At 52.2% G+C, this 27,648-nt stretch overlaps 1 protein-coding gene across 4 annotated transcripts in view; it reads right to left on the reverse strand.

The window, feature by feature from the left end:
* The window catches only part of PLXNA1 (plexin A1), a 115,624-nt gene that overhangs the window by 16,917 nt on the left and 71,059 nt on the right, over nt 1-27,648 (reverse strand). For 3 of the 4 annotated variants that reach the window (XM_041425557.1, XM_041425559.1, XM_041425558.1), the window contains exons 11-23: nt 21,304-21,400; nt 20,827-21,017; nt 17,100-17,251; nt 16,665-16,785; nt 16,184-16,320; nt 15,493-15,660; nt 14,525-14,618; nt 13,806-14,045; nt 13,507-13,650; nt 12,579-12,813; nt 11,072-11,214; nt 8,329-8,585; nt 4,416-4,482 (exon numbers count right to left, since the gene is read on the reverse strand). In XM_041425557.1, coding sequence (XP_041281491.1) covers nt 4,416-4,482; nt 8,329-8,585; nt 11,072-11,214; nt 12,579-12,813; nt 13,507-13,650; nt 13,806-14,045; nt 14,525-14,618; nt 15,493-15,660; nt 16,184-16,320; nt 16,665-16,785; nt 17,100-17,251; nt 20,827-21,017; nt 21,304-21,400 — 2,046 coding nt within the window. The remainder of the gene's footprint in view (nt 1-4,415; nt 4,483-8,328; nt 8,586-11,071; nt 11,215-12,578; nt 12,814-13,506; nt 13,651-13,805; nt 14,046-14,524; nt 14,619-15,492; nt 15,661-16,183; nt 16,321-16,664; nt 16,786-17,099; nt 17,252-20,826; nt 21,018-21,303; nt 21,401-27,648) is intronic. The other variant, XM_041425561.1, reaches the window with a different exon arrangement.

The raw sequence follows: 27,648 nt of genomic DNA on the forward strand, positions 1-27,648 counted from the left end.
GGGGGGGGGGGCGGCGGTCCATGGTAAAATTCATCCTGTGAAGGAACTCACTCTCTCCTTCCAAACAACACTGGAAGTTGTTTGTCTATCAACCTCAGATTCCCAGGGTTTCCAGACACTTCTGGGTGAATTCTGCTCATTCTGCAAGCCAAAGATGAGCTAAAAATGGTAAATTCAGGTCTACTGAAGAGCAGATTGAATCTGGGGACCTTATGTATGGGATACAGCCTGTCTTTTGAGCTGCTCCAGACAAGAGAAGCACCTGAGGACTGGAAAAGGCATACGGCAGTGGGACAGCCTGGGGGCTCTTGCCCAGATATCACATTGCTGTTCTGACATCTGCCAGGAGCCCAGTCTCACATGACAGAAGGTCAAAGGAGGTTTCTCCAAATGACAGCTGGGCACAGCCAGCCAGACCCACTGCAAAGGAAAAGCAAAGGAGCAACCCACAGACAACCCTACCCTGAGCCCCCAGGTGATGGAGGGGACCAGGCAATGAGGTTTCCTGCAGTTAAACCATTTGCCACCTACACATCTCCACTGCCAAAGCCTTGTAGTCAGAGCCAGTTTTAGCTACCAGACAGAGCCACATGAGCATCTATCTCATACATGTGAGGAAGGGAAAGGGAATCTGGACCAGACACTTCCCCCTGAAACATGCTGGATGCTGGATTCAGAAACACTAAAGGACCTGCCAAGGTTGGAAGCATCAACCAGCTTGGGGCCAGGATTTGGCATATCAGGACTGGGAGTGGACACCCATTCATAACCCAGGGCCCAAACATGTCCCCTGAGCTGCATCCCAATGAGCCCTTCCAGACAGGGGCATTAGCCCTAAGGGAGAAAAAAGGGAACAGAGAGGATGGAGAGAAGTCCCAGCAGATTTTACCCCACTAGCCCTCATCCCTCCCTCCCGGCCGCCTCACAAATAAATTGTACTTTGGTGCAAAGTGCGGCTGCTCTCCCTGTCACCATATGCTGTTAGCATCTCGTTAGCATCTGCGGTAATTAAAGAGACAGCTGCTAACGAGCAGGAACAGGCATACATCATCCCCAGACCTTCCGACAACATGCCTGTCTTTGAAATTATGTTTCATTTGCAAACTTGGCTTCATTAAGTCAGCTTGGAAAAGTGAGAGACCCAAGTGGGTGCTAGGCTGCATATCACTGGCTGCCTGCAAGGCGAGGTTGGCTGCAGAGTGGTGAGAGCCCAGGGGTCCCAGGGCACCCCAAGCCTACCCCTCTGGTTCTGGTGGAAGGACTTAAATTCCCTTTTTTGGTTGTTTGCAAAAACTCCTTGTGAAAATTCCAAGTCTGTGGAAGTGGTATGGATGGAGGATGGCTTAGAGCAGGACTCTTGCTTCCATCTGCCATGGTTGCTACACTCTCAGCCCACAGCTCTCACCTCTCCAGTAAGGCATGGCTGCTGCCCCCACATCTGCAGCTCTGCACCCACCTCTAAGGATTCACACCAAGAGAGGTGGGCTCTGTCTTTCCTACACTGGCTTCTCTGTTTGTTCCTAGTGTGGATCCTACCCTTAAAATGCAACACCTCGCTCCCAACTGCACCATCCCCACCGGCTCTTGAAGACCAGGGCCAAGGTGCTGCTGTGGGTCACAGCTCACTGAGACAATGCAGATGAGGATGGTTTAGGGATCATCTTTGACAGAGACCAACAAAATGAACAGGGACCGAATAAACCAGTGCTGGGCAGTTCAGCTGAGATGAACCCCATCAGGTGAAATACAGAAGAAGACCACTGAGATGTGGCCAGGTGGTCCCCCAGGTTGATGAAGGGCAGCCTGTTCCCCAGATGTGACTGTGCCCACCCTGCCAGCCCTTATGCAGTTTGCTCACTGCTGGGGACCTGACTGAGGGGAGCTCTGGGGGCTCTCCACGTGAGCTGAGCTGGAGGAGGGCAGCTGCAGACACCCTGTGTATGCCCGTGTTGATATGTTGGAAGCAGGCTGAGACAAGCCAGCTAATTCCCAAACTGTCTTAGTGACTAGATCTAGCTCATCAGGCACCTAATATTGTGCATTTTTCAGCACTTGTCTCGATTTATCCATCTCCCTTTCCCTGAGGTGTCTCATTAAGAGTCTGATAAATGCTACTACAGGGTCCTCCTGAGAGCAGCAGCCCTCGCTGGCTCCCCACACTGCTGGCCCTGGGCATGAGGGGCTGACCTGTGCCTGTCCCCATCCCTCACCCCAGTGTATCTTGCTCTGCTCAGGGCAGGTTTGCTGAAAGCTGGTCCAGAAGCTGGGAACGTGGCTGTCTGCCTCATTTACATGCACAATTACTGCAGTTTGGGGCTCTTTCCCTGCTGGCAAGCTGTCTGTCATGATACTCTCCATCTACTCCACGGCCCTCTCCTTCTGTTGCTGCCACCTGTGATCCTCACTGTCCAGAGACAGGTGAGAACAGCCTCGTGGGTCTCCTCTGGTGGGACTGACACAGAAGAGGGCATGAGCACATCCTCAAGTCTCTTGCAGTTTAACTCAAGTGACTCAAGGAGTGGAGTTTCAACCACTTCCCAAAGAGATGAATCCCAGCGTAACAAATTTCACAGCCAGCTAGTCCACCCAGGCCCTTTGTGTATGTTTCTCTTGTAATGGTGCACCTAGATCAGACCTTTCTCTTGCTGCTACCACCCAGAGACTGGAGGTGTTTTCCCATGTCTAAGTCATGGTGTAACCAAGGAGTTTTTTATAAAGAGACATTGCCCTGGTTCCACCATCCCCACACCTCTCACCTGCTACTCCTTATGCTCAGACCTGCTGCACAACTGGTAATGTGCCCAGAAGCCTCTCTGAAGGGGGACAGGGACATTGGTGGTGCATGAGCTAATCCAAAGTAGCTTCTGAACATGGCCCAGTCCAGCCAAACACAGGTCAAGGATGTCAGGTCACATACACAATGTCCCCAAACCCTGCTGTGGATGTTCATAGGCTGTGCACAGCACTTTGCTCATCCAAAGCATAACACTGCTCACTTCAAGGAGCCTTGGAGGAGTTTATCCACAAGGACAGCTACTCCTGCCTGTCCCACCAAGTTCACAGAGCCCAAAGAGCCTTCTGCCAGTGTTCTACTCAATCCCACTGGGCATGGCTGATGCAAAAGGACCCTACTGCACGACACCCTGGCATAAAGGGGCGGTGGGAGGTTTGACATCTCCCTGTGACCAGCACAGCTCTTCTCCTCTCCCACCCCTAGTAAGCAATCTGCAGCATGCTAGATAGATTTTTACAGACACAGGCTATTCCTCGACAGAGGCAAAAAGCCAAGTGCATGTAAGTGATATTATAAATCACCTCTCGTTGACGATCACTTGAGTTCTGCTGAGACTCCTGCTCGCTCTCATCTCTAGGCTGGAAATAGTTCAAACCCTCTTTATCTTAATGAGGGATGAAATCCCACAAAAACAGCAGTGTGCCACCCAGTCTCACTGCACTGACACCAGGCAGGATCCCAAGAAACAGCCCTGCTGCCTGACAAACCAGCAGCAGGATTGCAGGCATCGTTCACCCATCGGAGTTATCCCAAAGTTGCAGCAGGACTGAGCCTGGGGTACATGCACTGGAGCTGCTGCTGTGTAATCTGCATGGAAACTGGTGCAGCTGTAGCAGGTGGAAGCACTGGTGCTGATGGAATAAATGTTCTCAATATGGGTAGATGCACCAGTGGTAAAAACAGAGCTTACACTGTGGCGTCCTCTTCTCCCACCCCAATGAAATTGGAAACAAGTGAATAAAAGCTAAAAGGCTCTGCAGCCTCATGCAGGTGCAGTGGAGAGCTCTGTCCCTGGCTGTCAACAAGCCACTCAAGGCATCCATCCCCACCAGGGCACCTCTGTCAGGGGAAGCAGCAGCAATAGTGGAGATGCCTGCAGGAAATAATTCCCCTACCACAGAACCTCAGTGCTGGAGAGATGAAGGAAAAGCAGCAGCATTACACGAGGAGTGCAGCTCATCAAACTACACTCAAAGAGGCAGAAACAGCCCTGATCACAGCCATGCCTACAGAAGGATCAGCTCTCAGGGTTTTTTCCTCCTGAGTTACACAAGCAAAGGCAAGAAGAGAGGAATGGGGACCATTCCAAGACTCAGCTGAGTTGCTTCAGATTTATCTTTCCTCAGGGCACCATTGTTAAAATCTCAGACCCACTATACATTAAGCAATCCCGATCTGGATTTCATTTCCAAATCTCAGCTATTTCCCAAAAAGGAGACCAGAATTGCATCTCAGAAAACCAGGATGGAAACAGAGATGTGGGAAGCAACCTCTGCTCTGGGAGGGAGCAGCAATGCTCAGGAGCATGTCAGCCTGGGCTTTGGGTAGCATGCTACCTGGCCCAGCGAGGCAGGAACCACCTCCCTCTCCACACAGGGTTGCCATCCCTTCCCAAACTCACCTTCAGAAACTTGTAGAGCAGAAAGGTGAACCAATTGGTCAGCATCTTCTCTGCCACTGACTCCGTTCTGTAGGGAAGGTAGAGAGCAAAGCCATCAGCAGAGAATATTAAAGGTCTCTGATCTCACCCATTGCCACCTCACCGTTAGACTGTAGCTAAATTATTTTTGGCTTTAAAAGGTTTCATCTGGAAAGGAGGCTCAAAGCAAGGTGCACAAGCTCTGCTGGAAAACCTGCCCATCAGCAGCACCCCAGGAGAGAAAAGTAAATTGGTCTCCAGTGTATTTGGAGAACTGCAACAAGTCAAGCTCAGCCTTGTCCCACTGGGATTCTCACCAGGGGATGAGAAGCTTTCTGCTTCTCCCTCATACCTTCTACTTCAATGAACTTTTTTTCTGCTATGATGTCCCATTGGAAGCAGGCAGCTCTCTTCACAGAAGGATTGTATGAGACACCCACACCAAGTACAATATCCCCAAACACACTTCAAGCTCCCCAGACAAAGTACAACCTAAAAGAAGGGCTGAGGATGCAAGGCAAAGACAGATCTAGCTGGAAGCCCCTTTCCCACCTGGGAGCTGCTGTTGCTTTCTGGTCCTGCAGTGCACTCAGTACTGCCATTGCCCTGATGCAGGCCACCACTACTGGTGACGTGAGACTGCCCTGCAACCCCTGAAGCAGCCCGTGATCTCTGAAGCATCAAAGTCCAGGGCCCAGTAGAGCAAGAGGACATTGACCACCACCAGTCCACTGGCACATGGCCTTGGTTAAAGCCACAACCAGATTTAGGTCTGGAAACTTTGACCCAAATACATTTTTGATCAAACTTATCCTCACTACAAATTCAGCTGAAAACAAGAGGATTGTAGAAGGAGGGAGTAAGAGCAGTGGTTGGAAACTTAACCTTTCTTCCATGTACTTTTGGAACACAGACACTGTGCCAGGCTTGGAATTTAACCCTTCCATGCCTGCATGGTGAAGTTTAGCGTTGCTGTGTGTCTCCTTGGAGTGCGGTGGTGATGTAGGAGTTTGCAAGTGTACACTGCTGCACCCCCTTGCTCCAAAAGAAATTTAAAAATGGAGCTGTACCTCTCAGCTTTTGGATATGCAGTTAAAGGAAGCAGTCAAAGCTGCCTTGAGAAAACCTGTGTATTACCCCTAGTTTCCTAAAGCACACTTCAAATTCAGATGCTTCAAAGCAGCATAGCAGGGAAGGTCTCCTGGGACCTTCCCTTCTCCAGGGAGTTGCCTGTTTCTGCTGGGGACCATGCACAAAAGGGAAAGCAGGATCCTCCAGGATGGGTGTGAAATGTGTGAATAGAATAAGGGACCTTGTGGTGCTGGTACTGCAGCCAGGATGTGCCACACAGCAGAGAGAGGGACATGGAGGGAGCTGAGGGTGGCACCAGACCCTGGTGAACACTGCAGCCCTACAGGTGCAGCTTAACATGCCAGCCTCTGCACCACACCTTATCTCTCTGCCATAAGATTAAAACTCCCCTTAACATGCCCATTATTTTTAACATGGCCTTCACTCCTTCTAAAATCTTCAGCTTATCTACCCATTAATTATCAGATCAGCCACTTGCAAAGGCAGATGGTCCTGAAAGCACAGGCAATACTAATAACCTCAGGGACATGGCTGCATTCCTCTTACACCAGGGAAACAAATACAAATGGTTGACTCAAGGAACAAAACCCAGAAAGAACCAAAATGTTAGAGCCACCAGAAGGAGTCCCACTGCCCAATTCCATGCACTGCCCAACTGCAATGCCATGCCCAGCAGATGGGCCAGGAGCAGTTCCCAAAGACCAGATGGCTAAGGCAGAAAATCCACTTTCCCAGAGTTTATTCAAGCTGACTCAGTGTCATATGGTCCCTTCCAAGGTTTTCTCTTGCGCTAATGGGGTTTAGCCCTTTTTGCCCTCCCTGGAATAGCACAGCCCTCCTTAAATCATTTGAGGACAGCATTACTTGAGCCTTCAGGGAAAGGAAGGCTTTCATGCCCCCACCAGAAAAGAATAATCCACCATAGTGAACAAAAAAAGGGAGAAGGGACATGGAGAGAAAGCCAAGAAGTGGACTGCAGCTATTCAGCAGACATCCTCCCTGGCCCTAGAAAGGACCTGACAAGCCCATAATGCTTATCTGAGGTGCCACCACTCAGGCTCTGGAGGATGTTTGTCTTTATCCATGATAGAGCCAGATGCCACAGCAATGGGGGGATTATCCAACAACCAAATAAATAAGTAACAGCTCTCCCCAGTTAGATCAATGCTAATCCAGTTGCCCTGGGCAGTAAGCACACTCTCACACCCAACAGCAAGGCTAATCAAACAGATAGAGAAGCACAGCTCTCTGCACTGTGGCTTCAAGAACAGTGTCTCTGTTAAATATCACTCAGGAAAGCACAAGCAAGGTGCTGGCCAGGGGACTTAGCCCTGTCCTAACTGCAATGGCCCTCGAGTGCTGTGGCTGGGGACTGGCAGTCTTTGGGCACTGGTGCAGGCTGGGCTCTGCCCCTGTGCTGCTGCCATGGCTCAGTCACTGCTGCTGCCGGCCTCCTCATGATGCCTTTTATTTATATTTTATTGATTTACTTCAGGAGCTGGAAATGCATTCTAAATATTTCAGTGAAACCTGGTGTTATGGAGGAACAACTGGAAGAGAAGAGCCTAAGAATGCAGTCAGGGGACAGGCATGGGGAACAGTGACTGGCACCTCCAAGACACACCCTACTCCCAGACAGCCATCAACTGCACAACACACCCCCTCTGACACACTGCTAATGAGATGCTTTGAGACATTAAGGGTACCCTTGTAATGTGATAAATGAAGCAGAGACTAAGAAAGCAACATGCCTAATGAGATGGGCAACATGGATGTAACTGGGACCAGTCACATCTGGGTCTTCTCCAGGTGTTTCCCCACGGCCAAGCGTACAAAACCCAACAGGTTTTGTCCAGTCTGGCCATGCCATGAACATCAGTTTATCTTTGAAAGATGCCCTGGCTTTCTTGAGCCTTTCTGGTGACATGCCAGCCCCATGCCTCTCAGCCATCCTTGCATCTCTGCAAAAGGCTGGTGGCACCAGGCTGCTGGACGTGGGGATGGGGAGGCACCACATGGTGTGCAAAGGGAGGAGATGGCACTCGAGGGCCTCGAGCTGAACCAGTGGAGCTTATTAATAGTTTTTGTTCAGGACTTGGTGTATCTTTCAATATTCATCAGCCTGTGATGAAGGAGAGCTCAGAGCTATGGTTAAATATTGATGGGGCAGGCAGACTCACGGCAGGGCTTGGCAGGCTGCCTCCTGCTTGCACTTCCCCTGGCCCAGAGAGACTCCCAGCTTGCAGAGATCTGAGTGACTTTCCCAGGAAAACCCCCATGTGACTGGCAAGGCAGGTAAGCCCTGAGGAGACAGCAGGGAAGGGAGGACTCCTGCCTGCTGCCAGCCCACGGAGGCACCCACGCACCCACGAGGCAAGGCAAGAGCTGCCCTGCATACCAAGTGATGTGGGGGACCACCTGGACACCTTCCCTTCTCCAGGTGACCTACAGCAACACACCACAGTGCCTGACACCAGCATGTACCCTACCTGCACCAGCCTGAACAGCTGGCAAGCACCTTGCTGTCTCCTTCCCAGACAGCAGGAGCCCACACAGGCCAAACTGGAGTGAGAACATCCCACAGGTGCTCCTGAGCTGCCTGGAGCCAGGTGGTCCCACATCCCTCTCATACTTACACACAGACAAGCAAGGAAATGCTTGACCACAGACTGAGTGCTCTCACTGCCACAGCCAACACCAAGCCATCACTGGTGGCATCCCCAAAGGACACCAGCTCATGTCACCATGCTCAGAAGTGCCTGGGCACTGTCCCACAGCTCCAGCCTCTCAGGGGGACACTCACCTCCGCAAAAGCAGCTTGGGGTGGTTCTTGCTCTCCAAGTTCTTCTCAATAAGGTCAGAGAGGAGCTGTTTCAGCACCCCTGTGGCATACTCCATCTCACCCTGCAGCGCTGTCATGATGAGCGAAGCCACGTTGCCGCGGTCCCGCATGGAGAAGCTCCGCTGGGCCTCCAGAGTACGGATGAAGGTCAGCAAGAAGTGCTTCTTGTTCAGGAGCTGACCAAAGAGGGTCAAGGACTTCTCCACATTAGCCTGGACCTGCAAGGATAGAGCAAAGCTGAGAGACAAGAATGACGGGGAGGGTGATGAGAAGGTGGCTGGACTGAACCGCACCCTGAATTCACTCTCAATCCCACAAAACAAAATTATGACAAAGGGTCAAAAAGCAGCTGGACTAGGTCTGTCCCTGCTACCAAGCTTCCCCTTTGGTGATCAGTCTCAGTTCCTCCACAAGAGTTATCTAGTTTGTAAAATCCCAGCACCAGGTTAACACAGTCTCAGGGCATCAATGTAGATATATGTCTGTATAGACACACCCTTCCACACAAAGACTCTCTCCCACTTGTGTGAAGACATATAAACACACTGCCCTCCCATAAACAAACACTCCTTCTCTCCCAAGCACACACACAAATTATCATTTCCAATTTCAGCTAACAAGCAGCTCAATTCCCACCCAAGTCACTGCAACATGCACTTTGGGTATTACATAGAAAGCAAATAAAGCCAAAACCCCGAGCTCCACCAGCAGCAAACCTGCCTGGTTTGGGGGGTATGGATTTCAGATAGGGAAATAATAGCAGAAATCTGTCGCTGTCCCACTGCAGACACACCCTAAAAAAAGTCCCTGTACTCATGAGACATTTGAAGTTGTATTTCTGGCCGTATTTGGCCACATAGGACCCAGCAGGGATTGGGCTTGCATGCTTTCACACCTGCATTGCCATCAGCAGCCCAGCTCTGGCCAGCCCTGATCACATTTGTTATCAGAAACGAATATTTTTACAATACTCCATTTTCCCATTAGAAAAGATGGTTTCCTCTGAATAAAAATCTTCCTGTGATAAAACATCAGTTTTTTTCTTTAATCCCCCCCCCGCCCATCTTCCTGATTGGGAGAATAAGCATTAAATTTCGCTTCATGTCGGTATTTGGAGACAAAACAACACTTTTCATTTCAAAACACCAACTCAAAATGAAGAACAGAGTTTTGACACATCAAATCATTTCAATTCAATCAAAACTTTGGATTGGTGCTCTTCAGTTCAGTGAAATTCCTCACAGTTATAACTTCACTCTCCAAAATACTATTTCCCACTGGACAAAATCTCTGCTTCCCACCAAGTCCTTGTCAATTCAAAGCCCCCTTGTTCAACTTGCTGATCATTAGCAGAAATAAATGAACAATACTGAGTTAAATATTTAATCAGGCTTAAATTCTCATAAAGCAGCCAGCCTGCCCCTAAACCCTGCAGAGGAAGGGAGCTGGTACCGGTGCTCACTGTGGATTAGCATGAGCATGAGCAAGCTTCCTTCCGTCACTTGCAATAGCTAATGTTACACTCTGAGTAAAGAGACAAATAAAAGCAAACCTGATTAAATTATATGAAGCTGACACAACTCTAGTTGCTTTATTTAATCTCTTTTGGGGATTTTTTTTCCCCTTCGCAAATTTAACCCCTTGCTTCCCAGGCCAGGCTGAGCTGGTGTGCTCTCTCAGGCAGGATGTTTTGAGTTAGGAGCTGGAAATGGACAAAGTCCACCCAGCCTGCCACAGCCAATGCAAAATTCCTCCTCTGATACCCTGTTGGATACCCTTTCCACTTTCCCTCTTTAGGAAAAATCTTTAAGAGCAAGAGCAGAGGTGAGAGGAGAGCCAGGCATCTGCACAGACAGGAAGGGCTGTGCCCCAGGGAGACCTACACGCCTGCTTTGGCTCTGAGCATCCGGAAACCTGAGCTGGAAGGGGAAATCCATGGAAACAGGGTCCCCACCACCCTCCAGAGCTGAGATTAGGGGCTGGGGAAACAGAGCAGGCAGAAGGCCAGGGCCCACGCCGTAGCCATGCTGGCGTACAGCACCAGCACGTGCACTTGCAGTTGGTAAGAGCTTGTTGTGTTGTAATTAGTGACCGTGCATCTAGCACCAGGGCCAATTACTTCTCCTAAATACATTGTGAAGCCCACGTCGACATTAATTACTGTGCTGGGTCAGCAGTGAGGGGAAGCGAAGGTCACCCCCCTCCTTCCTCTTGTAATCAAGAGTGGCCTCAGCAGCCCAGCACACGAGAGGCAATTGCTATGCAATTGCATGCACTAAATTATACAGAGGTGGGGAGGACAGGAGAAGAGAAGGAGCTGGTTTGGGGAGCAGAGGAAGGATGCCAAGGATGGGTTCTGCATCCGGAAACGGAGCCAAGCAAGCAGGCGATGTCAGACAACCCTGCTAAAAACAAGCGACCAGTCAGGCATCAAACAAACCCAATTGAATAAAGCAAGTGCTGTAGAAAATGACAGCAGCAATGATATTAATATAAATATTGATATTAATGTCAGAGAACGCAGTAACCATTTGGCAGCCAGTCCACATCCGCGCCGGCTGCCACGTGGAGAGATGCACCACGCCGGGCCAGCATCCAACCAAAGCATCTCTCCAGCCCAGGGGCACAGGGGCTCGTGCAAGGGACTGTGCAGGGGCACATCCCTAATGTGAAACACTACAGAGACAGACAGACAGACCCACACCTCCATCTCTTTCAGCACAGGGTGGTCTTCTATCCCCGGGAAGAGAACCCGCATGGCGTAGGTGCGGTAATCCAGAAAGGGGATGCCAGCCCCATCCAGGTCGTTGGTCAGCTCATTGATGTCTGTCTGCAGCTCAGCAAAGGCTAGGGAGGGAAAATCAGAATTCAACAACACATCCTGGAGTCTCAGCACACAGCGTTGGCACTCAGCCCCTCATCACACCCCCAGCATCCCATGGGTGGACCCTCCCCAAGGCATGAATATTCTCAGCATTCCTGTTCTTGGCAAGCTGTGATTGCTGTCCCCATCTCACAGATGGAGAAATTGAGCTGCAGAGTGTGGGGATGACATCCCCGGAATAAATGAAGTGGCAGATTTGGGAACAGAACTGCCAGGTCCCAGGGGGGTCAAATTCCCCCTGCCCAGCACTTGCAGCCTCCCAGAGATGCTGGGGGCAGGGAGGAACAGCAAGGTTTGAACAAAAACAGAGCTTCTTGGGGAAAATGTTAGCCTAAATCACAAGATTGCCCTCATTTCTTTTTGACCTAAATACTACTTGAGAGAAGAGCTTGAACACACCCACCCCGGAACCTCCCGATCCCAGCAGAGGCAGCTGTGACTCCCAGGGGAACATGATCCGGGGGGGGTCCTGAACCTTTAATTGCACCTACAGGGAAAAGCTGATGGGAGAAGAGTCCTGGAAATGCACCAGGGAAGGGGGTTGGGGTGGGGGGAGAAAACCCTCAGAAAAATCAAATTAACAGCACTTTAAAGGGAGCTGAAAGCCAGGCAGAGGACTGCAGGCTCGTCAGCCTGATGAGAAAAAACAAACCGTCAGCTTGAAAGGCGTGCTATCTTATCTGTAACTAGTGGGACTAGAAAAGAGAAAAGGCAGGGAAGAGATTGTGCCTTTTAATTAAAAGCAGATCCTTTTATCTGCCAGCTGTGGAAGACAAGACACCATCCCCTCCACCAGCTCCCTCCCCTCTCCCTGTCACCAGTGCCATCCACAGGCATGTGGAGGCATGGGGACTTGGGGGAGCAAAGGTTTGTCTTTCTTTCCCCTTTTTATTATCTTGTTTTCAGTGCCTGCTTCATTCGCGGTGTCCGGGCTGCTTGTGGCTGTGGCTGGCAGGGTCGGGGCCTCTGGAGCCAGCTCAGGGGGATAATGGGCAATTAGGTTTTATCAGCAGTATCATACAAGGAATTCTGTCCAATTTCACAGCTTCTGTCTGTCACATAATGAGAGATCCACTGCCCACTCACAGGAAGCTTTTGCTACCTTGCTTGCTCTCTTTTCTCCCACTTGGAGAAATGGAGAAGAACTTCTTAACTGGAAAAATCCCCAAATCCCACCTAAAATGAGTTCACTTCCACTGACAAAGCAGCTCTGCCCATTCCTATTCCCTCTCTGAAAGGCAGGAAGGAAAGGGTAGGAGCACACTGAGCCTTGAAGCAGTAAGAAACACCCAAAGACCCCCATGCTGACGGCAAAGGAATCCCTCACCCTCTTTGCACTCCAGGGCCACCCGGGACTCCAGGTTGTCCATCTGCAGCTGGAGACGTTTCAGGGTCCTGTCAGCATCCCGGGACTTGCGCTTGTAGGCGATGAGGACGATGATGATGATGAGGAGGAGCAGGCCGCCGCCGCCGCCGATGCCAATGATGGCGGGCAGGGTGAGCAGGCTGTCCGAGTAGATCTGCAGCGTCCCCGGAGAGAACTCAAACCCTCCAGCCTTGATCTGCACCACAGGAGGGGAAAAAAATGGACCTGCTGTCAGGGACTATGTGCCACAGGTAGCCCTCCCTGTGTGCCCCTGGGAACTGGGGCGTGACTCCCAGCCCAGGGCATGAATGATGTGGGCAAATGCAGGAATGGCAGGGGCTGGTCTGGAGCAGTGCGAGGCACTTCAATGGCATGCAGCACACACACTGCCAGTGCACATGGAGCAGGCAGAGAGTTTGATGTCTCATTCAAACATTACAGTAACAGATGGGATGTAAAGCGAGTTTCCCCATGGATGAGGAGCCTGGGGAGGACTGTGCTGGGTCCCTTTTAACATGGCAGAGTCCTGGAGTGTGAGCACTGCTGTACTACAACCCCACAAACAACGGACCCTGCCTCGTGGCATGTGCCAGCACTGAGGGGGAGAGGTGGGAATGTCCCCTGCCTTGCATCCAGCGACAGCCAGGGCACAGTAACACCAAGCTGAGTGTGGGGGAGGGTGACAAAGTGTATGGTCTTACCAAACATGTAATTAGGAAGAGGGATGCCTGGGGAGCAGGAAGAGGACTCTTGTGGAATGCTCTTGCAAATACACCTATTATCCGGTCCTCATTCAAGGATGAGCACACAGCAGGGCTGGTGCTGGGATAAAGACTGACATTCTGAGACACGAGGCACAAGGAGCAAAGGCACCAGAGCCAGCACTTACTGTGACTTTGTGCTGGCCAGTGAGGTTGGGGGACTCGCAGAGGAGCTGTGTCTCAGAGACCGTGAGGGTGCAGGGAGTGTCTCCGATCAGCACCGTGTAGTTGAGGCGGGAGTTACCAGCAGCTGGTGGGAGCAGGTTCCTGCCCTTTGAGGGAACAAGGAATGAGACTGTCAGTTCTCATGCAGTGGGGAATGTTTAAAAAACCCGACACATGGCAAAATCTTTGCTCCAGGAGAGACAAAATGCCACCTCCACAGAGGGACATGTCCCTACTCTGCTCCCAGGCACAGACTCTTTACCTTGAGGATGAGGGGAGAGCTGGGCTTCAGCTCCAGCATCCCTGTGGGGCTGAGTGGCTCAAAGACAGGGTCTGGGTAGTAGACAAAATTGGTGGTGTTGATGATCAGCAGGGCCTGGACATTATCCATGACAAAGCCGATCTCATCTGGGCGGTCGCCGAGCTCCGGAGGGCTCCGCACGGGGTTGTCAATGGAGGGAGCGTAGCACACCATGGTGGTGTCATTGTAGACAGTGCAGTTCTGCAGGAGGCACAGAACGAGGTCAGACCCACTCCCAACAAGGTGGGCAGGATCAGACCCCACAAGGATCTCCTGAAAGCAGCAGCTTTGGACACAAAGTTTAGATTTGGAATCTCCTGCTCTGTTCTATCAACAGGTATCACATCCCACCCCAGGGCAGAGACAGACTCCTGTCTGCAATGGATGTGCAAGGGGTGACAAGCAAGCTGCAGATAGGCTCTTTCTGTCAATATCCTATAGATGTCCAACAAACCTCCCACCAGTTTTGAATGCTGAGATCTCAACCCTCTCCTGAAAGCACCTGGCTGGAGGCTCTGCAGAGACATTGGTGCCTCTCTTTGGGGCAGGAGCCCCTGGACCTCAGCCTCTGCAGACCATGACACCTGAAGGGCAAAGGGTGCACTTTCTGCCCTGCATCGCACACAGACAAAATCCCTCCTTTTTGTGCTCTGCCCCCAGCCCCAGCCAGCACCACTTACATTCTCCCTTTCAGAGCTGCAGTACTTGGCCCGGATCCTGGGCTCTTTGATGGTGGCCAGGTTGGTGCCAGTCACAGTCAGCAATGTCCCACCACTAGAGACATGGAGACAGTGGGTTAGGAAAGGCAGCTTGGCACTGGATCCCCAGTTCTAGGAAGGAAGCAGCCATCATCTCTAGCCAGATGCCCATCTGCCCCAGCCTGGGTGAGGCACTATGCCCCAGGTATCTCTTATCCCACCCATATGTTTCACAACTGTCAGGACCTGGCATGCACCAATGTCAAATCATTTCAGCTGACCCAAGGGCCAACTAGAGATATAAAACCTGGTAATTAACACTGACATCCCACTCTGTGTGAAAGTTTAGGGTCTGAAGATGGCTCCCACGCTAAAGTCAACTAAGCATTCACAACAGGAAAGCATCCCAAGAAGTACAAGCTCCTCTCTGCCACCCTTTCTCTACCACAGAGGCAGTAGGTGACAGGAGAGGCTGAATACTGCCAGGTTTTCTCCATGACTTGGTGCTAAAAGCCCCATGGTCCTGGAGACCTTGGCCATGCCTCTGGGGAGCTTGCTCCTCATCAACAGCCTGGGGAAGGTTTCCCTTGGCACTAGCTCTTAATGGATTCCTTCGCCTCCTCTCCAGCCAATTCAAGCCTTTTAGAAAAATATGTAAACATTTCAAAAAATCCCCCGATGGGAAATATTTTAATTTTATTTGCCGCCACCAAATGTCAAGCTGAAATTAAGCAGATCCAAAGCACTCTCTGCTCTTGCCCCCTGCCAGGCTGAGCACTGTAGGCCAGGAGTTAGCAGGGCCCTGGTGCCAAGCCATTGCTCACACTCCTCTTCCACATCTCTGGAGTGCAGCCTGGCAGTTATCACAGCACTGAGATGTGCCCATCAGGAGCGGGAAATCCGTATGGGAAACAGCTCCCCATGCATCCTACAAGCTCCTTGCAATTCACCTGTTGATGCTCCACTCAGGATCAATCTTCTGGATGGTGGGGTCCTCTGTGTAGTTGTACTTCACCTCTGGGTTGCTCAGCTCTGCTCGGTTGATGTTGATGAGGATGGGGGAGCCGCCAGGGGTGTGCCCCGGGGGGGTCCTGCACCGAATCTCACGGGCGCTTCTCCTGGGGCAGAAACACACAACCTGTCAGTGCCTGGGCAGGAAGGAGGCCAGGGAGCCCCCTGCCCCAGCCCCTCTCCCCTTCTGGAACAGCTGGGGAGTGAAGAGAGAAAGGAGGGAAAAAAGAAAAAACAAAAACCCAAGAAATGAAACAAAAGGCAGCCGGGAAAGACTGAGCAGCTCCTGAACGTTCCCATCGTGCGGTGGCTGCAAACAGCAGCGATTAGGGCTGATAACCAGTAATTACCGCAGGAAAATATTTAAAGAGCCGCTCCATTATCATCCCTAATCTAAAAATTATCCACTTCATGCCTCAGGGCTTTGTGCTTTTAGAGAAAAATCTCTGTTCTTAGGGCTCTTCCTGCAGCCTCTGACATACAGAAATTTTAAGAGGAGACACCTTTGGCCACCCAGGGGGTTTGGCTCCCATGGTCTCTCCTAGCTTCCTGGCCCAGGCCTCTGGCTGGGGGTCCCACTGCCTTGAAGGTGCCTGTTGCCCACCCTCCACCACCCTCTGTGCCCCTCACCATGAAAAAGCACAGGGCCGTCCCCCGATGGTCACGGAGACGTTGCTGCCGGCATTGAGATGGGTGCCTTCGATGGCGATCCAGGTGCCACCAGAGAGAGGGCCCCGGGCTGGGACAACACGGGAGAAAGTGGGCGTCTGTCAAAGGAAAAGGGCATCCCTGGAGTCAAAAAGGCTGGGAACTGAAACCCACATCCCCAAGCAGCTTCAACCAGGTGACAGGGCCACAGAGGAGAGGGACATGTGAGACAGCAGCTGACACAGTACTAAAGCCTGGCAGTGCCAGCAGGACAGCAGGGAGGCAGAGCAGTGGCAGCCTTGGAGAAATTCAATCATCATGACTAAGTGCCTGGCCAGAGAACCCCTACCTCCCCCTCAGGAAAATGATGGCAAATTTTCCAAGTCAGCCAGAAAACCACTCAAAACTACCCAGCATCACCTCTCTTTCGAGGTGACAGACCTGTCCCCGGCCCAGGGCTTACCACAAAGGTGAAGGTCTTGGGGGATATGGCACGGTAGCTGGGTGTGCAGTCACGGATGCACACTTCTACCCGTGCCTCGTGCACCTTGCTCAGGCTGGCATCTCCGATTTCACACACAATCCTAAGAGATGAGAATAAGAAACTCTCAGTGTCCTGGCACCAAGACACTCCCTGTGCAAAGCAAAGGTCTCAGGTGCCAGCAGATCCATGAGAAACCAAGGTGGTGGCAGTTGATGATGCCAGCCCTCAGAGAAGCTTCCCCTAAGCCTTTGAGCTCTTCCCAGAGTAACCATAACTAGGAGGTACTTCCCTCCCAGTTCAGCCCAGTCAGATCTATGTCTTTTGCAGCCATGGGCAGCATTTGAACGCCATCACTGCTGTCCCTAATCCTCCTGAGGTGACTTGGAGCACGCTCACCCCTCGCCAGGCACTTACTGCTCAGCGCTGATGTACTCGCTCTCGATGGGGATGCACATCACTTTGCCCACTCGGACACCCCAGCGAACATCTTCAAACTTCAGGCCCAGGTTCTCGCCAGTGATGGTCAGACGGGTCCCTCCTTGTCTGGGGCCAGTCTCAGGGAATAACTAGGAGAGAGCATGGTGTGTCACCAGGATGCAGAGCACAGGGACACCTCACTCAGGCAGCCTGCAGCCCAGGCAACTGCAGGATGTGTGTTACAAGCAGCTTTGAGCAGAGAGGTGATGAGAAATGCCACAACATCTGTAAGCTGCCCACAGAGCAGGAAAGACCTGTCCAGTGACAGCTGTATCCTCAAAATCTCCCCAGGAACAAGCCATGAGACATGAGATGTGTCCAAGCAGAGGGCTGGGATAGGGACACCCTCCTGCAGGCACAATCATCTCCTAGGTGACAAGAACACAAGAGTTGAAGGAGACAGGTAGCATCAGCCATGGCTCCAGCTGAACCGGCAAGGAAGCCCCTGGATGTGCCTGGCTTTTGGCCAGGTCCCAGGTGCCCAGGGATGAGACTCCCATGTCCAAGATGTCCTCAAAGGAGAAAGCACCTCCAACATGTCCCTGCAGAGGTGAAATGGCAGGCAGGGGGAAATGCATTTCTCTTCACCAGCAAACCCTTTGCTGAGGCCAGTAGGGAAGGGAGGGGACCTCAGCACAGCACCACGCCTCATTTACCAGGATGATGCCCGATAAAGCAGACAGGTATGGCCTGACAGACAATGGCAGAATGAGGGATGAACAGAGGTGTGGACCCTGTTCCAAGGTATGTGGGGATGCTGCCTCTAACCAGGCAATTACGGGCAGTTTTACATCAGTGATTGCTGGCCCCGAGGTCAAGCGCCCACCTGCATTACTAACTGGGATGAATGGCAGAGCTGCATGCCCTGAGTGGGCCCGGGGACACAGCTGGGTCCCCAATGACATGAAGACACAGCAGAGGAGAAGGCAGCAGCAGGCATCAGGAGAGGGAGAGGGGAATGCAGGGTGGGTCAGTCCAGGAAGAAATCACACCCTGACCCAGGGGAAGGGATGGTCCTGTTGCAGGTGCTGGCCTCCTCTGCTCTCCTGGCTGAGAGCAGCCTCTCCTCCTCTCTAGCACAGGCAGGCACCTCTGCTTGCACTAAGCCCAGCTCCTGGACAGGTTCAAGCCATGACCAAGCACGTGTAAGCTCTCTCCATTCTTGGCAAATCTGAGCAGCTGTAGCCCTGGGGCCAGAGCCAGATGGATCCTCCTCCTCCTCCTCCTTGTGAAGGGCTCATTCCTGAACATCATCTCCACAGCAAGGAAAAGCAGATGAGCTGAGGGTGGGAAACATGCAGCAGTGGACACTGTCCACATCATCAACCCTGATGGACTACATGGAGCCAGGGGCTGTTTCCACAACAGCCATTGCCTTTGGGTTAACTTCTGCCCTCTGGATTCACACTGGGCTGGTGACCTTCAGCAACACAAACTCAGACAGGAGCACCCAGTCCACTTCCACACAGGCATCCTGCAGGACATGTCCCAGGCCAGCATCAGAGCTAGGACTGGTGCCTGAACCCTGGGTCATGTCGAGGCAGTCACAGCTCCCTATTTACACAGCAACAAAACCCTCTGGGGCTGTGGGGAACCACTGTTTGCCTAAACCTTGTTCAGCCCCTGCCCAAGCCTGGGATTGGAGCTTATTCTATCAGCTGCAGCCAGCAGCAGGTTGGGTCTTCCCCTTAAAGAAAGCCCTGGCGGGGCGGCTGGCGAGAAGCGGCTGTTTGTTTGGTGTTTCTAAACGAGTGTTAAAAGCTGCTCCGGCGTGTTCCAGTCCTCCTCCTCCGCAGCAAAGCTGACAAGGGCCACGTGTTCGGGGAGGAAGGAGCCCAGAACGAAATGACATCGTGTGCCGCCCAGCACAGGGAGGTCACAGCTAAACAAGGTGTGTGGGAGGGGGGAGCTGCCAAGGAGAGCAATAGCTGCTCAACCCCCCCTTCCCCTCTCCACCTCCGGACCCCTGGCCCCAACTAACAATGCTGCTTTTCTCCTAATTGGTTTCATAGGGTCCTTTTACATCAACAAGAAAACAGCTCCAGCGGGTACAAGCAGCTGGCTTGCTCTCAGCTCCTGTGGCCACAGCACAGCCAGGAGGTGCAGAGGCCAAGGGGTACCCCCTTCCCAAGGGAAAGGATGTCACCCTGAGGGTCACAGTGAGCACTAGGCAAGACACCACAGAGGTTTGGAAGGGGCTTGTCCCCACCACTGAACAATGGGGAAATGATTCAAGGGTGAAGAATCATGGTCATCTCCCAGCTCAGCCCCACCACCCATGAAGACACCTGAACTCTGGTGAGCTGGCCAGGAAGGAGGCTCCACCTCATGAAACCACTGTAGGAGACTCTTCTTCCCCATCAGCCTGCGCTGCCCTCTCTGCACTAGGCTTTTCTCTGGATCACTTGCAAGCATGCCCCCAGCCCAGATGTGGGACTGGGGTAGTGGCAGGCAGCAGGCAGGCTACAGGAGCATCATCACACCAACAGCTACTGCACATCCACACCGACTGCCTCCTCCTAGGGCACTGATGCAGAGCAGTGCTAAGGTCAAGCCCACCTGCTAACAGATCTGTTCCTGCTACACCTGCAATTACTGTAAAATCTCATAATGATTCAGGGTGGGAGAGGTGTTAACCATCAGCTCTGGACCAACTGCTGTGACCAATGCTGGGCACCATCAGCTGCTGGGAAGCTGCTGTGAGTGGTGTGTGTGTAAATGCCTGCAGCCCTGCTCACCTGAGCACAAGAGGACCAGGGCACAGCCTATAGCGAGGCCACCCTGGCCATGACCTGCCCCACAGCATTCTCCACTCCCATCATCCCTAGGGGTCCCGATTTGGGAAGCTCAGCCTGAGCACAGTGGGAAGCTGACAGGGACCCCTGCAGCTCTGCACACAACAGCAAACTTCCATGTAGGGATGCAGGCTCTGAGGCTCAATCCCACTTTTTCAGGAATGGATCCCTTCTCCTGCCAGCACTCCACCAGCCCCAGGCAACTCTGCAGGCAGTACTCCTTGCAGGCAGGGATGTGCCCAGCAGGGCTGTTCCCCTCTCTCTCCACATGGCTGCCACCCAGCACACTGCAGGGCCCATCCGTGTGAGAGGCAGGCAACATGCACTGGGAAAAGCCAAGACTCTCATTTCCAGCCTCCATCAGATAAGGCACTGAAACCCAAACAGAGCAGATCCTGTGCTAAGACTCCAGTAATTAACACCTTCGAGGCCCAGCCAGCCGTGGGTTAGCAGAAGATATCCAGCTGAAATACCCACCCGTCCCTCCTTGTGAACCTGGATCCCAGCCCAACAGGCATGTGAATATTAATATACACAATCTTAAAAGCAAAGGTCATAAAAGCTGTCAGGGAAATGGGATGATGATGATGAACTACTGGCCCCAGTACACACGGCAACACAAGAAACAACCTAGAGCTTCCCTGGATCCCTCAGTCGTGTAGGAAGGGTTGGAATTTTGGAAATGAGCCAGAAAGCCCAGCGTACAGGGGTGGTGGAGAGAGGATATTAACCTTGGAAATGAAAGTGGTGACAAAAAACACACAATTACTAAACACTGAGTAGATCTGGCTGCTGTGAGCTGCCCCTGGAGAGCCCCATCCCCATCCCCATCCCGCATCACGGTCCCTCGGCACACGTGTCCCACGTACCTTGGTGATCTTGGGGTCGGTGCAGCGGCTGTTGCCGCTGCTGGCGTGCATCCAGCTGTTCTCGTAGGCCAGGCAGTGCTGGCGCAGGGAGCAGCGCCGCTCCGACACGCACCAGCCGCACTCGAAGCGCGGGTCGGCCTTGAGGCACAGCCCGCAGCTCTCCCGCAGCGCCGAGCACTTGTACAGGTGGGCTGCGAGGGCAGGAGGAGGGCAGGGTCAGCACAGCCCTCCAGCTCATGGGAAAAGGGTTTGGGGGAAAAAGGCACCTTCCCACCAACTTCCAGTTGGACAAATCCCCACAGTCAGGAGCCAGCAGCACCCTGGACTCAACACCAAAGCAGAGTGCTTCCCAAAGCTTCTTGGAAAAAGCCTCTTGTTTAGAAACCCACCAAAGTGTGGTGCAAACTACAGTCAGAGCCAGGGTGGGCTGTAGGTTGAGGGGACACTGGGCCAGGTCCCATCCCATCCCTCACTCACCCTGGATGTTCTGGGGGTTGTCAATGACAAAGTTCCCATTCCAGACCACGGACAAGTTGACGGGCAGGTCACTGATGTCATTCCCTTCGTAGAAATACTGCAGGAGGAAACAGAAGGAGGCAGAGACTGTTAATTATTGAGACAAATGTCCTAGTGGTGAGGGGCATAGAGAGACATACAATCCCATTACATGGATGTCTGCCATCAGCCCAGAGGAGAGGGATGGGGTCCTGGCTGGGACTTGCTGGCTAGGGACAAACAGGTCTGACAGTCACTCGTCAAAGCATCAGTCACAGCACATGAAACCAGTGGGCTGGACGGACAAAAAAAGATAAAGCAGCAAAACAGGAGGTTTGTAAACAGACCCAAAGCCATCAACTCAAAGGTCTGAAGTTGCTGCTGCTGGAAGAGGAAGAAACAGATGGTGCCTCTGCAGCACAGATGTACTTCTCCCCACAAGACTCCCGAGCCCTTCCCCATGCCCTCCCCACTCCAGGGATGCTCAGTTGGATATCTGGGATTATGGTCATCGCTAGTGAAGCTTGGGGAGGACAGGTTGGGCACATCACAGGAGTGGATTCAGTAGAGTCACCCTCAACTGCCAGTGGGAGGATGCCCCTCACAGTCCCCTCCAGCCCCATCACCCACAACAAAATGACAAAGCTGTGGCTACATGGCTGTGGGTGGGACAGAGCTGAGGACCACTCCAGTGCCACATCAACCTTCAGAAAGATCTCAGGAGAGAGCACTCCTCCCCTCCACACCACACCCAGATGGCCCACTCCCAGCTCCACACTGCACTTGGACATCAGCTGGTCTCCATTTCAGGACTGGAACCACCACCCTGAGTTTCCATGTAGGAAGGTGACACCAGGGAATTCTACCCCCCCAGCTTCAGGGGACCCAAAACTCAGGCTCTTGGACCTGCTGCTGTCCAGACAAATCCACCTCAATTTCTCCTTCCAGCCTGGCCAACGCTTTCTACCCACCCAGACCCCTCTCCCCTGCCTCAACAGCTGAGTCCCAGCCCCAGCAGCACCATCAGTATTCCCTGCAAAGCCCCTGCATGCAGACAGAGAGGTTTAATCGATACGGAGGCAGGAAGGCATTTGGAACCATCCCTGACAGCTAATGACCTCCTTCGGCAAGAGATTCCCCGCTCCTCGCCTGAGAAAATGACAGGCGTGTCAGGAGAGATTAAATGAATGATTCATGGCTTGCTGGAGTTTGTTAGGGAGCGGTGGCTGCACTGGCAGTGGCTCACCCACAGCCCTGCCACCACCTCCAGCCAGTCCCAGTGTCACCTCTCACAGCCCCAGGCTGTACCAAGAGGAGGTGGCCTCAGCATCTCCTCCAGCACGGCCTCAGCTGCTGTCCCACACAGGACCCTCTGCAGTGGCTCTGTTCTACTTGACCCCTCCACAAGGGGTGGCCCATGAAGGAGGCCAGTTGGAAAACAACACTTCAGTCTTCTCACCTGACCATTGAAGCTGGTCCCTTCTGTGCTGAGTCTCTCCCAGACAGAGAGCATCACCAGCCCAGCATCAGACATGGCACCAAAATGGGGCTCATGCCCAGTGTGAGACCTGGCTACAGCAACACATCCCTCCCTCAGTGCTACAGGGTGCCAATGAGAGTCACACCTGGTCCTTCATTACCGCTTTTTCTTGGTGATCCCTTGTCCACGAGCCACCCCACCCAAATGCAAGGTGGAGGACCACAAATGCAGCCCTCCTCAGGGCAACTGCACACAGCAGTTGTCAGATATAACACAGCCAGTTGCAAATCCAAAAGCTCCACCACCATCTCCTGTCTACAGGCAGAGCCCCATCACCCCCAACAGAACCCCCTGGACAAGGCACCTCTTGTTGTGTTTGCTCAGACAACTTTCACCACACCCCCACCATGCACCATCCACCAGCAGAGCCTCTCAGCAACATTCCTGTTACCAGGCCTGGGAAGATGAAGGCAGAACTTGGCTAGGAGTCCAGATCTGTTCACCTTGCCCTATCCTACTCCCACCCAAGGACATCCTCAAGAGAGCCACAACAAGGAGCTGGCCAGACCCACAGCAGTGGGCAGAGCCCATTCCCTGGCAGCAGGAGGGAGCACATGCTGGGGAGGGTGGTGGCAGCGCCGGAGCAGAATTTAGCTGTGACGAGCCACGTGGCAGCATAAGTGAAATTGGCATTTTCAATTTGTACTCTGACATGTCTCATTTGGGGCCCTGGCATCTCGGGAAGGCATCCAGCCTGCAGCTGTCCAAAACATTTATTTGCATCTCTCTGCCCCGGCTGCTTTTGGAAATTAGTTCTTCTGGGAGGTGGGTTGGAGGAAGAAGAATAGGGGGAGAGGGAGGGAGAACATTAACTCTTCATGCACCAGTCCTGAGACAGCAAGAGGCCAACTGCATGAGAGACTGTCTCCCTGTGGGAAAGGACAGTACTGAGGATGCTGACTTTGCTGTGGCAGGGAGCTGGAGCAGGGAGCAGCAGAAGCACAGGACTGTGTGAAGGGAAGTGGCAGACCAGGAGTCGTTGCCTCAGCTGGTGTTCAAAGTGTGGGATCACTAAGGGAACATGGATATCAATGAAAAATGTGTCCTCTGCATCTGCATGACTGCCAGCAACCTCTAACCTGCCCTGCAGAGACAGCAGTGGGTCTGTGGCTTGGATACTGTTCCTGGTCCCTGTGGAACACTGGAGCTGGAGTCAGGACTTGGCTGTGCACAGGCAGGAGCTGCAGCTGCCGGGGCTCTGGACTTAGCCTCCTGGGACTTGAAGATCCATCAGACCTAATTTCCAAAGCATCTCATATTTTGAAAGGTGTTTCCAAAAGGCCTCTCCACAACAGCCCTTGCCATACTGTCAGCACAAAAGTGGCCTCTCCACCTACTGGCACAGCCACAGGCAGGGAGGCAGCAGCATGCAAGTAAAGCAGCAGCCACCTTCCAGCCCTGAAGGTGCCACAACTGGTGGGGATCAGGCAGGGGGTGCTTACCAATCTGTCCATCCTATGGGAACCAAAAAAGAGCTCACAGACAGCCAACAGGTTCCATCACTATAGCTCCTCCCTGTTTGGAGCTAACATGGTGTTAAACAGCCATTAAACATTAACTGTTATTAACCTCCCAGTTAATCAATCCCAGTGGCTGGCAGCAGACTGGGGTGAGCAGCAGGAGAGCAGGGCAGGATGGGTGCAAGTGGGGGGATGCACCTACCCAGGCAGTCCTGCTGTCAGACCATCTTTCAGTCTAAAAAGGTGCCCGGACCCCCAGCTGTGCCAAAGGATGATTTGGTTTGGAAACTGCTGAGGACAAGCTATGGGAAAGGGATGTTTGCTCTGTGAGCAAAATGCAACAGGCACAGCCTGAGAGCAAACCAACAGTGCCCAAAAGTTATGTGTTCTGATGCAGCACAGCCCACAGAAGGGGATGGGAGAAAAGATGCCATCAAGTGAGTCAGCAACTGAGATGAGAACTGCCTGGCTCCTCACCTAACCCAGCCAGTCTCCCTGTCCTCCCCTGAAGAGCTTACAAGGCGAATGTGGAAGAGAGGACAGAGGATGTTTCAGCCCCACCCACCTGGATAGTGGTTTTCCCAGCAAGGTCTCCTTCTGCTGAGATGAAGTTAAGGCAAGAGAACTCCTCTCTAAGCCTTTCTCAAGGCTCTTTACCCAAAACTTATCCCAGACATCTTCCCAAATAACAACCACCGACCTCACATTCTTTTCACATCTGATTCTCTCATCCACCCTGCCCCCATGCAGGGAATGCCACCATCCCTGCACACAATAAGGGCTGTGGCTGTCACCTGCCGTGGAAGCCCCACTTTAATTCTACAAAGCCCACTACTCACACACCCACCAGCTAGCAGCAACAGGCACTGAGAGCTCCCCAGCTTCCCTTGGGATGAGAGATTCAGCACGCTGAGAAGGTGCCTCCAGGGAACCACACAGGAGACACAGCTGCAGCTAGCAGGAAACACCCCAAATCTGTGGGCAGATCGCACTGAGATGCACTTCAGGACACTCCTGCAAATGCCATGCCAACTGGACGAGGCACTAGCCCTTCCCATGCCAGAGGAGGCAGGGCAGCCTCACAGCCATCACACCCTTTCCACAGGGCATCCATCCCACTTCAGCCACAACCTGCCCAACCCATCCCTGGGCAAGGCAGCAGAGGGGCTGCTCCTCTGCAAGCAAATCCACGCATCCAAATTTCCTGTGCAGCCCCCCTCACTCCCACATGCACCATCCCCCTGGGCTGCATTTCTGGAGGAGCGCTTGGGCTGCAGCTGTGTCCTATTTTTCTGTAGTTGATGACCTCAACTCCTTCCCTGCACTACAGGGACGGCAGTAATGTACATCGCGTCTCGCCAGGGCTCAACTGCAATTCATCATTATTTTATCTGCTGGAATTTAATTGGATCCTATCAAACTCTCCTGATACTCCCTTTTCACTTTAAACACTGCTGCAGGAAAGATAAATGTAGGCACCGCTAGGATGGAGAGCGCGGCTTTGTTGGAGAACGGAGCTGGGGCTGTGGGCTCCAATCCTGCTTCCCTCTCCATGGCTGGTTAATTAGAGATACATATAGTGGAGGTGTGCAGTGCTCAGAACAGGGCATGTGTGTATGATTTATGTTCCTCTATAAATATACCCTGGGCCGAGTAAAACACCGTCATCTGCACAACAGCACAACTTGACAGAAACGCTCAGCCTCTGATTCTGCATCTCCTTTTTCTCTTTTCACATGGATCTCCTCCTTTTGTCCCCTATCACACACAAGCTTCTTCACCTGGATTCCTCTTGCTTCAAATCTAACACAGTATGACAACTTGAGACCCTGGGAATATGTCAGAGCAACACCCAGGTTCTACAGCAACAAAAAACATCCAGAAAACATAAATCTGAGAGGTCTTACTTCACTCCCCAGCATCCACACTTGGGGCTGGGCTTCAGCATCCACGCTGGGGTACCACACATATACCCACCCTGCCAGCCCAGCTTGCTCTGAACCCACTTTGTCCCAGCAATAATGCTCACTCCAGGGTGAACATCCCAACCCAAGTCGAGCCAGAGGGCAGGAACTCCACAGCCACAGCAGAAACAGTGGGCAAGGTGGGCCCTCCATGCCAGGGGCACTGGTGAGAAAGGAACCAAAAGGGAGCCAGGGAGGTGGCACAGCTGCCTCTCACCACGTGGGGCTTTGGTTAAAAAGAAAGGGAAATAACTGAGGCATGATGCTTAATTTAAAGTGCTGAGACAACAAGCTCATGAAAAGAGATCAGGGGTTCTTCCTATTTATACATTTAAAGGGAAACAGCAGCTATGGGGCTATTTCAGCCTTAAGAGGGACATTTTAGAGAGAAAAAGCCAAAGCCTTGACAGTGAGAAACACCTGTAGCCATTTTGCAAAGGCCGATACTAAATCAGATCAAGTCCAGTGTTACAGGCATCAGTGCAGATTCGGGACTGTGGCACTTTTCAACCGCAAAACTGTTTCATTTTTGCAGTAATCAGGAGGACGAACTCTGTGGAGGGATGTCAGATGGGAAAGAATAGGCAAAGGCAAGGATATTTGGAGAATGAATCTCAGTGGCATCAACCTTATGCTTTAAGACAGGTGACCGTTTCTCCATCCTCTGCTGCAAAAAGCAAGCCTGGAAACGTCTGCCTCCAGAAGATTAAAAGCAATCAATTTGCAAAAATTAGTTTATTGGCAAAGATCTTCATTTTCTTAGTTAGGCTTGTCTTTCCTTTTTCCATCTTTACAATACATATGGAAAACCATTAGGGTTGCTTTCCTCTTGAAGAGCAGAAAAAGGCCAAAGTGAGAAGGCAGAAAATGTTCTTTCGGCTTGGTTTATGGCCTGGGATGCTGGGGAATACCAGAGCTGGTCTCCCTTGAGTTTGCCAAAGATCTATTGGGTGTTTCAAACCATGTTTATAGTCAACACTCAGACCTTAATGAATGGACTGCTGAATATTTAACCAAGATGTCCTTTCTTCAAAGTGCTAACAAGTCATTGGAGTTTGACAAGCACTAAAACAAAAGACAAAGAGTTTTAAGGGGTTTGACTTATTATGCCTTTCATTCACCAGTGATTCAGGAATGCATTCCTTATTCCACAGAGTATTTAACCTCTTGTTTAGATCCCACTGAACTCCTGAAAACACTGCATGCTTAAATGCCTTTTGGCATCCATCCTTCACTTGTTGGCTGGGAAGATGTCATCCTTTTCCTATTTCTCCACTTGCCAGTGTTCTCCACACCAAAATCCTAACCCGAAGGATGAAGTGCAATGGAAGAAGCCGTTGGGCCATGGCTGGGAGAGCCTGAA

The sequence above is a fragment of the Onychostruthus taczanowskii genome, unplaced genomic scaffold (genome assembly GCF_017590055.1).
Source record: "Onychostruthus taczanowskii isolate IOZ18803 unplaced genomic scaffold, ASM1759005v1 scaffold9, whole genome shotgun sequence".
NCBI lineage: Eukaryota > Metazoa > Chordata > Aves > Passeriformes > Passeridae > Onychostruthus > Onychostruthus taczanowskii.